We start from the raw sequence: 12,906 nt of genomic DNA on the forward strand, positions 1-12,906 counted from the left end.
CCCACCTGTCCTCTTCAACATGGTCTTCCTCGGCGTGCTCGCCTTCTTCATAATTCGTTTCGTCGAATGTGTCAGCTATCGAGTCTACGCGGTGCGAGGCCGCGAGTAGATTGTTGCGGTGAGTAACTGTTCTTGCAACATGTGCATCTGCTATGTGTACTGTTTTACGAGGCATTGAGCTTGATGTTTACCAGCGGGTCGAACGCGTAGGTGGTGGCGGGTCCAACCGTTAACGCGTCGTCGCATGACTGAGTTTTGCCTCGTACGCGCTCACGTGCTGTGCCACAGACGCGAAAGACAGTTAGAAACTCACTCGTTAGCTGTACTGCGTACACAGTTCGAATGCACTGCTATATATCTAAGATATACGCTGCATAAGACTACACATGGGGTATGCGAGACAGAAACACGATAACAGAAGAACCGAATCCCAGTTAACCTAGTGTCCATAACAATAGTCACTCCTTGCGGGCTTTGTTAGGGCCTTTCAGTCGAATGGTCTTGCTTCCCTTTTGATTGCCCTTCTTGGGTTTCCCTGCTGGCGGTGCAAATTCCTGATCTTCGTCGACCATCCATCCTGTCTTTCGGCTTAGAGTGGGAACCTTTCCCCTGGCAGAATTCGGGTCAGAAGTGTCGTTAATTTGATGTAGAGAGAGCCCTCACCTGTTGACCCTCCACTCAGGATCCAACTTGTCAAGCACCTCGAAGATAACACCGAGTGCTATCAGACCGAAGCTGTTCATCGCGTCATTATCGACTCTGCCCGCATTGTTGATGGTATATTTCCACGCCTGCCACGCAAGGTAGAGGCCAAGGCGGAGGCCATCGGACGAGTTCCTCTCCTCGGGCTTGAGCCACTCCCGTTGGATCTCTTGCACGAGGGTGCTCGCATGGACCTTCATGCGATGGATACGATCCTTCCTCCATCGCTTTTGCGAACACTTGGCGAGGATGGTGGACACGACGACCTCCTCTTCCGTCAAGCGCACCTCTGGATCGTTGGACAGAGTATGCGTTATACGGATGTAGCGCAACTCGTCCCTGTATCGTCTGTAGCTCTGATTTATAACCTGAGATGTAAAGTCGGGCGCCTTATACGTCTTGAGATGATGTTGGATGAGAGGGGTCAGCGCTGTTGTTATAGGGTCGACTGTCTCCGGCCTCGGTGTGAGGGCGTCCGGGGAAACCTTGGCAGGCTCGTGCAAAGGGATAGCACGGTAAAGGTGCCCGACCGCGCGATCTGATTCATAGTAATCGGTATTTCTAGGCGCTGTCACCTCCGCAGCGTGCCAGTCCGGTTTGTATGGGATGAGCAATCGTGGAGACTTGTCGATATTAACAGGTACCCCGGATTTCGGATAGTCGACCGCCCGGCTACAAAGCTCGGCTAACTGGAGGCACCTTTCGTCCTGAGTTCCTTCCTGGAGACAGATAAGCATGATCGATGACGACATGCAGGCTTGATCACCAACCTTGGATTGATCTGCGATGATGAGATGGCGATCACTGAGAAGGCCAAGGACGTCCGAGTGAATATACTCGACTACGAAGTCGCACACATCCTCGATACGGCTGTCCTCTTCGATAGTCATAGGCGCTACGGGGGCGTATGCAGCAGGCAGGACATGTAACACGGGGAGCAGCGTTGGATCTTTGGATACGCAGAACAAATCTCTGCAACGTTATCTTGAGCGGGATTCACATGGTAGGCTATTTATGCTCACCCATCCACATCGCCTCCACCCAGTTGTGAAGCCATAGACCTGTCACCTAAAGACAGCAAATGTGATAAGTTCGTATCCTTTGAGAGCGATCGAAGACGTCTACTGACCTTGAGAAGGCATGACCACCACATTTACCAAGTTTCTGAATAAGCACAATTGATCTTCGGGTGGTTTGCCGACAGCGTAAACTCGCATCACTAAAGTAGAGTTCGATGACAGAGAGGAAATAAAAGGAGGGAATGAGCTTACCATCGCCTGGGTGTACAACTGGACTTCTCCAGATGATGCAATTACCCTTGATCCACGTCGGTTCTTCATCTCCTCTGTTCTGAATACATGCTATGCATAACGTTTGAGTCATTTGAACAAGATACTGGTATTCTGCGGTGGGGTTGCTTACCGTAAATGGTCCCGGGTTTGAGGCAGAATACGTTCTGATGTCCCGAAGCAACGTAAGCAGGCCCTTCGTCTGCCACACCGGGCAAGCACCATGAGTCTGGAATAGGGATCCTTGCGCCATGTTTGAGATCCCTGAGAATATGATGTCGAGAGTAATTGACGATCCGCTTCAAGAATGGATTCTCAATCTTCTTCCGATCCGGTGTTTGGGAGTTCAATTCAAAGCCAAGATCAAAGAGGCCTTGCAGAACATTTGAAAGGCGATGGGCTCTTCCCAAACCATTGCCTTCGAGTAGGTCACGCAATCTCGCGATCGAATCGCCTGCCGTCATGACGTCTGCTACCGCCCGCTCCTGTAATTTCAAGAATGAGTCCTTCTGCACGCCCCGGTCCTCTAGGACCATAATCAGGGACCTGATATCGGGAGTCAATGACTTTTTGAGAAACAATAATGATTGGTGCTTACTTATTGAGATATGCGATTGAGGGGCATTCAAATGCCCGAGCGATCTCGATTTCTGCACAGTCCTCCTCGTGAACTCTGAATTTGTTCATCGAGGGTCGAAGGCGCATTTTCCGGCCCTCGAGCTGGTCATCTAGAGCCACCATGCCCTTGTATCCCAGGAATCGTATCTGAAACTACATTGATAGATGTGAATAACACCGGGATGCACGAAGAAGAGCACTGCTCACTGCTGTGGGTTTCGGACCAGTCGGTTCGAAGATTTTGCGATCAGCGCATAACTTGTCCCAGATTTCATCAGCTAATTGTCGGGATACCGTACCCACACCATCAGTGAATTCATAGGGAGTGTTACCCAAGTCAGGGATCTCTTCCCACTCATGTCTGAATATCTTGACCGCTGGATCAGTCGCAGTGAACGCTTGTGCCATCCGCGCTGCATATTTTGAGGGACAACGGATTACGCCCGTGAAGTCGCCAAGGGTCTGGCGTATTGCTTCTGCCGTCACATATCCCTCTTGTGGATGATGGAATGGATGCATGAACCATACCGAGTGATCCCGCAGTGCTGATTGCGAGTAAGCGAGGAACTCAAAATGCCGGCTCGCAAGAGTGAACCCGTTTTTGAGCACCTCACCAACACGCTCCTTCAGAAAGAACTCCGCTTTGACTTCACGGTCCCAGCGGTACTGGAGGCGATCTTCGTCGCGGAAGTCAACCCTAATAAAATATTCTTCAAAGCCTTCGTAATGACGAATTACACGATTCGACTGAACGGTATATGGGCCTTCCAGGATTATCCGTGTCGGAGTAAAGCTGACATGATGGCACATGAACTGGCCAGGAGCGGGAGGGAAAGCGGGGACAGGGTTAATCCGCTGGAAGCACTGCATGGCCGTCTCTCGCGACCCACGAGTTTGCAGAGCTTCTGAAAATTGCCGGAGGTGGTGAGCGGTGGCCGCCCCTTGCTGCTTGTACAAGAGGCTAATTGGCTGATGGAGGTCATGTAAGAGTTCATAGGAGTTAACGAGACCGTTGTGGAGCAACGCCTCGATCTGGAAGGCCACAGTCCACTCCATATCTCTCAACCATGTGTAAATGCGGTTGAGTTGCTTGACGCCATAGAACTCGCGTCGGGAAGCCTCGACTTGAGCTGGAATCGGTGGCCGAAGGCCAGCCGCTTGACAGAGCTCTCTAAACATCTCGAGGTCTCGATCTTGACATAAGACTACCCGTATCTGATGAGCGTATGGAGAGATACGCTCGTGCGCTGGGTCCAGGAAACCAATGCGATATCGGAAGTTCTTGTGGTCCCGGAAGTCGTCGCCGGTCAATAATCGGTTGAAAGGTTCTCTCTCAAGAATTGGCGGTATCATGAGATCGAAGCAAATGTCTTTCAAAGTTCACGTTAGTAGGACTTTACCAGGAGGTAAAAAGCGTGCTTACATGGAGACCCAGCGTCATAACCGAAGCCAATCTTTCGGATGCTAGAAAACTTGATGACAATTCTATGGCATGTTTCTTCCGTCATGGGATCTCCGAGCTGTCAAAACATTGAGACCTTTCGGCCAACAGAAGTTGTGCGCCCGAGCTTACCTTTATTCGCATGACCTTATGATCATATGCGACGCGCATTACAGCATAGCTGCGACTTTTGTAGTCACCTTCCCATTCATTGGAGAAGGACTTCGGTGCTCCAGGTCGACTTGTATCGTAATAGTATATCCCAAAGTTCACCTTGTTGACTCGCAGATCGCAATCGAGGGCCTGCAAGATACGATCCCGCTCTTCATCCTTGGCAGGATCGAGATAGGGAGCCTTTCGAAGCATTTGGAGCTCCCCTGCTCGAGGCTTACGATCGCTTCTGAAGAAACGTATCTTGCGACCGTGTACCCGGATGTTATTACCGTCCTGTCTTGCCCACTCCAAGAACTTGCGTCCAAGCTTGTGATCGGGCAGAATGAGTTTACCAGAGCCATCGTTCCGCGTCTCGGTCAGGCCTGGGTTCAGAGAGACATCGAAATTCCATAGTCGCGGAATTTCTCTGCGTCGGAAGTCGTCGCCATGAAGGACTTGTGCTATAGCACGTTTGACTTCGTATTTCGTGGCAATGTGCGCCACTCCCTTCAGATCGATCTCCATGATGCTGGGCGGTAAGAGAGAAGAAGGCGACTGTGGGACAAGGAGAACACGTAGATAGGGCGTTCCTCCGCACCTTTATTATAGGGCTGGCCATGCTTCCCGAGTGGCGAGCGTCAAGCGGCCCAAGGCCTTGGTTGACTCAATCGGGAACGCTGTGGCCTTACTTTGACAGCGCGTGGCTTCCGCGTATCACTTTTGTATCGGCATTGAATATTGACATCTTGCGACTGCATTGCACGCTTTGTCTTTCTTATGCACGCCTCGCAATCACGTAGCTCGCGAAAACACAGTTGGGTTATCCGGGGTACTAGGGACAGTACTGATAATACCATTATAGGGAGGAAAGGTAGGATAAGACTGCAAAGGGATAGCTAGGACGCGTGCAATACATTGAGATTAAAGTGTGCACCGAGCAGTTACAGCAGAATACGCCGGTCGCACGTTTCTCTCCAATATCATTTGTAAGGAATCCCTATGATGGATGTGTTCAGCACGTCCTTCGAGGTGAAACCAATTGTCTTACCATTCTGAAGCTACGAAATATAGATTGATCAGGCGGTTGTATCGAAGCCACAGACTTCTGAACTTACCCTCTGAAACTCATCGTACGCTGTACTTCTCATGTTCTCGTGTGCGTCTCGTATGATCCGCATCATGAACTCGGCAGCCTGACGTTCATTGAGACCAGGCGCGAAGCGATCTTTCAGCCGCTTGATCGTCATCTCGCCCTTGAAGGAAGGCAAGCCAGTTTCCAGCATAAGTTGGACGGTGGAGACCAGTTGATCGGTGTATGGACGCAAGGCAAGGAACGCCTTCACTGTAAGTAGCTGGAATAGCTCATATCCTTGCGAGAATCGTCCTCCCATTAGAACGACCATTTCGTGCGTCAGTTTGAAGGAGTTAGGCTCAAATTTGATCCCCTACGGAAGGGAAATATTGTGAGAAGATGTGATGCGGAGACACGACTTCGACTCACTCCAGGACGTGTATGTCACAAACGTATGAGGACGGTCATGAGCATAAATGAAATTTCGGGGGTAGGAGGAACTTATCTATGTCGAACAAGAAGCCAAAATCTGTGGCATCCACCGTTAGTCTTACACAGGCACGTGCGACAAGTTTACATACCGATGTGGACAATGTGTCCTTCTCCGTCAATCATGATGTTCCCGTTATGCCTGTCTTTGATCTGCAGAATATAACAAGCGACAGAGTATGCAGCCATAGACTGAATGAAATTGAGCCGAGCACGCTGGAACGCGATAGTATCCTCGCCGCCATATTTGGAGACGAAGAAATCAAGAAGATCATTGACCTTGGCGCGGCCCATCTCATCTCGAGAGGTAGCGTTTGGTACGACATCGATCACACCACACTACCCTGCGTTAGAACATCATCATACAGTGGGATGATAATAAACACGCACTCCTGGGGCAGTGGCAGTCACCCTGTATGGGTACAGGTACAAAGTCAGGCCGACGCTGGTGAATATGTTCTTGAACATGGCGATGACCTGTAATGCAAGTACGTCTTGCCGGCAGTCGTCACCAACTTTGAAGATAGCCTGAAGCCAAACGTCGTATTCGCTTCGCTTCTCTTCGCCGTTGGCCTCGGTATCCAAAAGCGAATTCGGATCATTTTCGATCTCCACTCGCTCCTTTCTGACTTTGAAAGTGGCCATGAAGGGTGCCTCGAAGAGTGCAACGTTGGAGGAGTACCGATATGAAGTAGGCAGAGGTACACACCTTAGCATGACTTTGCAACGGACGTCCTGATTTGCGGTCTATGTCCACAACCTTGCCGTCCGGATTGCTGGGAAGGTAAACTCCGACTTCGACTTGTATTTTGGCCATTTCCTCGTCAATCTTGGCCTGTCCATTCGTGTAAGACGAATGCCTCCATGGTCTGGTCAACTAACCAACCTTCTTCTCTGGCTTTGTCTTCTTGATGAAAGGTCGCAGTTTGCCCGATATGGATGTCACCTCGGCGAAAAATCCAAATTCGCGCTCGTAGAAATCTTTGGCTTCCCCCGACAAAGATTCAACAACTTTGCACGTCATATTGTCCAACAGAGGTTTCAAAGGATCTTCCTGTTCTCTTCGCTTAGAACCTGCTGTTGCGTAGAGATCCAACCATACGTACTACTTCAGCGCTGTCGTCCTTGTAGCAGTTCGCTTTCATATTCCAGATGATCTGGTGGCAGAATAACTGAGATATTTTCGCAGTTTCAAAGATGAATCGGGCAACGTAGCCTAGGCAAGTGTTATGGTTGATGGCCAGTAAAGACAAGTCGAAACACGTACCAAGCTGGTCATGTCGAAGAGCTTGCACGATCTGTGGCACGAAAAAAAAGGTCAATTCCACAGGGTGTTGTTCGAGTACTCGGTGAGCATATTGAAGTATAAGAGCATCGCTGTGGAATTGTTCCCCAAAGAACGTTATCGCTAGCACGGGGGAAACCGGCGCCCACAATAAGAGATGCTACCAGTATTCCGCTTTAACGAAGTCACTGTCAGAGGCCTTGGGAATTTTACCTTTAAGTCACGGCGGACACCAGTATCTAGTTTATCGCCGACCAAAAACTGCAGTGCCTCCGGAACGTCCAGCACTTCGGGCGTATTCGAACGGACCCACTTGCCAACCTCTTTTTGGAGGGCGGGATGCCGGAACCGCTCTGTCAGATAGATGGCTATCACCGGGTCCAGCTGCCACATTGTTTTAACGATATTTGCCCACGAGCTCTGAGCGCCTTCATCAGTCACCAGTGCCATCTGTGCATAGACATCTGGCTTACATCTGACAAGGAGCGTTCAATTAATCCGACATGATCCGTACCGCGCTTGCCTTCATTGCATGGATTGGCCCAAACCATTAGCCGGAAAATCTCATTCTCCACGAGGAGCCGAAGTGGCTCGTTCAAATTCTTGAGTCTCATACCATAGTCTGGGGAACACGTCAGCAGGACAGATAGTGAGGTTTGTAAGTAGCTCACATGAGGTCCGGGGACCAGTGTATGACGGTGTCAGGCTGGAAGTTTCGTGTGCTGCTCTTAAGGAATCAGTCTGAAGGTATGATAGGAACTCCGACAGTAACTTGATCTCAGCGTCGAGCTGTATTCGATCAGCGCCGTAGGACCATCTGTAGGAATCATTAAGCGTTTCCAGCGAGTGATACGTTCGGGTGCATTTCACCTGGGACGGACGCTAAACCAGGAGAATGCAGCGGAATATAGACTTTCCCGAAGTGTGTTCTCGCAATGGGCGTCCATACGACAGCTTTTCATAGTCTCGAAAGCGAATAGGAGGAAGGAAAACCGCGCCTCCCTTGCAAAGGGATGGGTGCTGTTTGGCCGAGAGGTAAATCAGTATAATTGAGTGATGAGAGCCCAAGGAGGACGGACCTAAAGGTCCTGTATGCTCTGGCAGATACCAAAACGAGTCGCTGTATCAAGAACATCAAAGCGGGCTTAAGATATCTCGCTGCCTGGAGTCTGCTGAATAACAGATGTAGCAGGATGAGGTGAGGCGACAGCAACCGCCGCGCAGACCGCATGGCACGGTCTATCCCGTCGCGGTCTGTCGGGCTGTAATCAATAGAATGGCAGAATGGATTGTCCTGGCTACCACACTCTCAGCTCTGCACTCACTATTCCAGTATTGTGGAGAGGGCTTACTTAAGAGACGCAGAGAATATGCCTTTACTCTGTCTGATGGTAGTGCCCCATGAGGACTGCAACTCAGTCAAGAGGGCGGTCTCGATGCCCGGACACTCCGCAATTGCCCATGTCCATACCTCAACACCGGCGGACATCGCCGACGGAGTGAAGACTTCGAAGGGCAGAACAACCAGATAGTGCAAGAGATCGTAGTCCGGCTGCGAACACGACGTAAGTAAGATCTAGATCAGAGACCACTCTTCGCTCACCGTCGGCGGAGACAGCATGACAGCGGAGCACCTGAAGAGCAAGCGCTTGAGGTCCTGAACAGTCAAATTGCTACGCTTCTCGCGGATGTCTTTGATTGTCTTGTCCAGTTTGACTTTCAGGGCTTGCTTCTCGCGCACCAGATCACTCTGGGGCATCTGGTTCTCTAACTCTGTGTTACCTGATGGTCCCATATATTTCAGCGTCTATGTCAGCGCCTCCCCGCAGGCACGCACCTATACTGCTGGCGAGACGGACCCCAGCAGCCTCGCCAGCAAAGTACGCCTTAGCAGCAAGTTGACTTGTCAGAATCTTAGCTCGATCGTGCTGTCCGGGAGCCATTGTCCCTAAGGAAGCTGGAGGGATGATCAGCCTTGGGACAGTATCAACGAAAGAGTTTTTGAATACCTAGCCGGCGTTCTGCAGGACCAATGGCCTTGCCGTAATTCACTGCCATCGTTGCCCCAAGTTCAAAGGAATCATCTGGAGAAAGTGATTGATTGATTGCTAGGTATTTCTGAGGGAAACCTTTAGCACAGCAAATATAACTTCAAAGGACATCGTTCACCTGTAAGGTAGACTGTAATTCCACCGGAGCACGACTTAATGCCAGCTCGAACCAAGTATTGATATTTCGTTGTAACTGTGCAAAGATCTCCTGCCGAACTTGATATCTATCGGTGATATGCAGAGTAAAGCCACAGCGATCAGAGTGGAACTCATAGGTCGGATTGATCTAGCATGCAACGTGAGCACTCAGAATGCGTAGTATGAACCAGCAACGCACCTCGTCAGTGTACTCATTCTCACAAGATCGTTGCACCAAGGTCAGCACCTCCAGAATAGCATAGACAAAGGAGGGGTTGCACATGAGGGAGGGAAAGGATGTGATGAGTCGATTGAGATACTTCATAGCAATTTCACGGGCTTTGGCAACACGATGAGTGCTGCAGATAAGCAGGTTCTGTAGATCATCGTATAGGTTGTTCGGCAACGCTTGCTCTATCACCCTCGTATTGAGATCATTGACGCAGCCACGCATCACCTGCAGACGTGTAGAGCGTAAGTGGAGTAAGACAAGGCTGGCGGTCATTTTTACCTTTTCTGCGATGGATTCCATGCATGCACTCAAGGCGAGGTGACCATTGATCCCACTGTTGGTGAAATAAGATACGAGGGAGGCAGGGAGGCCGGCCGCGGATCGCATACTCTCCATATCATGCATAGTCAACAAGAATATGACTTGACCTGGCGATAGATGCCGGATCTCGCTTGCACGTAAGGCTATGTGTCTGGTCAGGAGGGTTCGCTGTTTGGAGATGACCTATGTAAATATCGCGTCAAATTTCTTCTTCTGTCGCTGCAGTGGCAGACGCTTACGGCTTCGGCATATTCCTGACGAATGACGGAGTTGTATTCGATGTCACTGGTCAGGAGATCATGCGCGTCCTCTAGAACTAAGATGGGTGTTTTCATCGCGATGCGGGTCAGAGCGGGTTTGAGCCAATCCATGGCTGGATGCTCCCTCTCTTCTCTGGAGGTAAATAGGAACAATACGCAGAGGAACCACATATTTCGGAACAACGCCACCAATCCTGGAGATGCATCTGACTGCAGTTTCGGGTTCGCGTGGCTCAGGAGAGCATCAATCGGCAGCAGAAGGGATGCAAGCTGCTCTATCATGTCATCCGTCTGGTGGAACACATTCAACAAGGATAGCAAACAAGACCATGAAAAATGTCAACCTTTATGTCAGGATTGGAGTTGCTAACATTTTGAATTGAAACTCCTTTGTCAGCGAATAAAGTCAATAATTCCACGAGGTAATCTTCCTGCAACTCTGGTCGCTGTTTCAGGCCTTGCGATAATCGAGTTTGCGCAGCCAGAACCTGCCAGGGAATGTAAAGTGATATATGAAGATATCTCTGGGATATATATACCATGTTATTGGAGAATCTCGGATCGTCGGGGTTTGCGGAACGATTGATAGCTGAGAAAGCACGAATGATGTCCACGAAAGCGCTTTCAGGGGCAGCTAAGGCTAATTCAACCAGGTTGTACGCGATAGCTGCCTCTACCGTGGGCTCTGCTGAACGGAACCGTTGCAAAAGCATTGAGATGGTCAAGCGGGTGACCTGTCAGCGCGAATTAGCATTGCAGGACAACGCCGATCAGTCTACTGAGCTTACTTCATCCATCTGAAATTCAAGAGCGAGCCTCGCCACTACTGAGATCGTGCTGATACCAATAAGTCTCTTCTCGTCTTCCGTGAATCCGCGCAGACCATTCTGGATGGAATGTAGAGTTGCCTGGTCCGTCTTCACATAGCTAGATATACCAACAATCTGAGATGCGCTGGAGCTCTCATTGATTTCCTTGCTCGTTGCCGCTACATAGTTGAGTAGAGAATACATGTTCGACAAGATGAGGTCGTCTCCAGGAGCCAACTGCAAGCTGTCTGAATACCGAGTTCGAAGGACTGGAACCAAACGCACCTGTATACAAAGCGCCAAACATTTCGCTGCTGCCGACAAAGGTGGGGGTGCGCGAGTCTCCGACGCGAATTCGAACTCGAATATAAGAAGAGGGGACGTAACAAAACGGCGAAGATGGACGATTAAGCCGGCCGCTATATCCGAGAAACTGTTACACGATTAGTACTGCTTTTCGCTGACAGTCAGATAGACTCACTTCCTGACAAGAACAGTAGTGGCCTTGAGGGCGGCCTCTTGCACGAGGGAATCGAAGACAGGAGACTCGTCGCTCAGTAGAAGCTTTAAGTGGTCGAACAGGGACGGGTTGAGTTGTCTCTGTGCGACAGAGCACACTGCAGCAAGTTTCTATCACAGTAGTTAGTCAAGACTCGCGGTCGAGAGAACGCTTGACTGCCGTACCAGGCTCTCTGACAAAGTCTCCCATGCGTATGAGTCGGAGGATGGTTCTGTCTCCATTTCTTGGATTTGAACGAGAAGGTCCGTAAAGCACTGCAGGACAATCTCTACTGTAGCGCTCAAGGAACGCTGGACATCTTCGTCTATCTTGAGGTCAAGGGCTGGCCGCCGCATTAACTCGACCCAGGCTTGGTTAGCAGCTATAGCTTCTGTAAGTTGCACCCGTTTCACGTCTGAATCAGTAGCGACTGCAGTCACGGTCTGAGATAGGACAGTCCATTGAGCCTCCATTACGCAGCAGACAACGAAGTACCCGGTCAGCGGACGGCTCCGAGCTATGTATCTGGAGAGGAAAGTGCGGATATACTGAATTCGCTCCGGATCGCCCTCTTCTGTCTGCAGGACGTCAACCAGTAGACGGTTGAGCCGGTCGACCACCCCGGGAGATAGCAGAGAGTTCAACGGCTCCGACAACTTTGCCCATTCTTCGACAGTCCAGGAGAAAGTAGTTGAGATTATGGCTCGATAGAAGCCGTGGAAAGACGGCGCATATTGAATGAGAACGTCATAAGCTGGGCCGCCTTAGTCGAGCAGTACTCCCAGAGAATCAGCGATACACTTACAGCTTCCGGACTTCAGGTAATTGACAGTCTGTTCTATAAAGTCTATAACAGAAGTGACGGCCACTCCCCTATGTCTTGGATATTGAGAAGCAAGTCTGAGCAAGCTCCTCACGGTTGTATAGACAAGTTGATCTGGAAGTGACCATTCTGACGAACAACGTTAATGGAGAGCGTGGCCCCACACCGAAGCAAGACTTACCATCCCAACTGAGGCACTGGTCAAACTCGATGAGGGAGACATCCCGTAGGATGTCAGAGAGAATAGGTACCGCGCCGTCAGTCAACGATTCCGGCAGCTCTATAGCTACCTCGGCGAAGCCTATATTGCAGAAGACCCTTGAATCTGGCTGAACTAGAGTCAGATTTGCGTCGGACAGGGTCCAAGTTTAACGTCTACCATGAAAACTCTCGCATCTCGCGCTGAGGCATCTTGCGACTCCTCGGAGCGTGTGGTCCGTACCTCCGAAGTGAACAAGTTTATGGTGGTGGTAAGATCATCATGCGTGCCGTTCGCTTCCGCGACATTGGACGCTAGATCAGTGAGAATGAGCTGATGAATGTTAAATTCAAGGCTGCAGAGCGTGAGCAAACGGGCTTATGCGGTGGGCGGGGCTGCGCTCACCAGTCCATGTCAGTCACGGTGGAATATAGCGCAAGCTCGGTGCACTCTCGGGATAGATAAACGTGGGGATGGAAGCGGTCCGTCCACCCACATGACACATTGGCACAGACATTGTGTTTA

The 12,906-nt window shown here is 50.3% G+C and overlaps 2 protein-coding genes across 2 annotated transcripts; both read right to left on the bottom strand.

The window, feature by feature from the left end:
• Positions 1-296: 296 nt before the first annotated feature.
• Positions 297-4,728, bottom strand: GLOTRDRAFT_136725 (RdRP-domain-containing protein; the record flags this gene model as incomplete). The annotated part of the gene is made up of 11 exons (XM_007865031.1): positions 297-609; positions 664-1,421; positions 1,473-1,674; positions 1,725-1,770; positions 1,832-1,921; positions 1,974-2,063; positions 2,125-2,537; positions 2,590-2,762; positions 2,817-3,979; positions 4,033-4,129; positions 4,183-4,728. 11 exons carry the CDS (start codon positions 4,726-4,728, stop codon positions 459-461), a joined length of 3,729 nt encoding a protein of 1,242 aa, XP_007863222.1. The 3' UTR covers positions 297-458.
• A 257-nt stretch (positions 4,729-4,985) lies between these two features.
• GLOTRDRAFT_114478 (uncharacterized protein) lies at positions 4,986-12,427 on the bottom strand. Its single transcript, XM_007865032.1, has 32 exons — positions 12,364-12,427; positions 12,165-12,311; positions 11,545-12,113; positions 11,342-11,490; positions 11,146-11,293; positions 10,840-11,097; positions 10,591-10,785; positions 10,375-10,539; positions 10,031-10,342; positions 9,750-9,974; positions 9,438-9,695; positions 9,219-9,386; positions 9,059-9,167; positions 8,887-9,006; positions 8,653-8,831; positions 8,402-8,601; positions 8,129-8,347; positions 7,920-8,069; positions 7,721-7,866; positions 7,523-7,671; positions 7,263-7,469; positions 7,032-7,209; positions 6,871-6,980; positions 6,651-6,818; positions 6,474-6,599; positions 6,155-6,418; positions 5,857-6,103; positions 5,781-5,804; positions 5,705-5,712; positions 5,319-5,648; positions 5,252-5,261; positions 4,986-5,200 (listed from the first exon to the last, which is right to left on the bottom strand). The coding sequence occupies exons 3-32, from the start codon at positions 11,830-11,832 to the stop codon at positions 5,184-5,186; spliced, it is 5,127 nt and encodes a 1,708-aa protein (XP_007863223.1). The 5' UTR covers positions 11,833-12,113; positions 12,165-12,311; positions 12,364-12,427; the 3' UTR covers positions 4,986-5,183.
• Between the last annotated feature and the right edge of the window lie 479 nt (positions 12,428-12,906).

The sequence above is a fragment of the Gloeophyllum trabeum genome (genome assembly GCF_000344685.1).
Source record: "Gloeophyllum trabeum ATCC 11539 unplaced genomic scaffold GLOTRscaffold_00003, whole genome shotgun sequence".
Taxonomy (NCBI): domain Eukaryota; kingdom Fungi; phylum Basidiomycota; class Agaricomycetes; order Gloeophyllales; family Gloeophyllaceae; genus Gloeophyllum; species Gloeophyllum trabeum.

Bases quoted from the DNA above. Each gene is read 5' to 3' on its own strand.
- GLOTRDRAFT_114478 (XM_007865032.1), bottom strand. From the start codon at position 11,832: ATGGAGGCTCAATGGACTGTCCTATCTCAGACCGTGACTGCAGTCGCT. The intron at 8,348-8,401 runs GTAAGCCCTCTC...AGAGTGTGGTAG, and splicing joins ATATTCTCTGCGTCTCTTAA to CCAGGACAATCCATTCTGCC. The intron at 5,805-5,856 runs GTATGTAAACTT...TGGATGCCACAG, and splicing joins AGGACACATTGTCCACATCG to ATTTTGGCTTCTTGTTCGAC.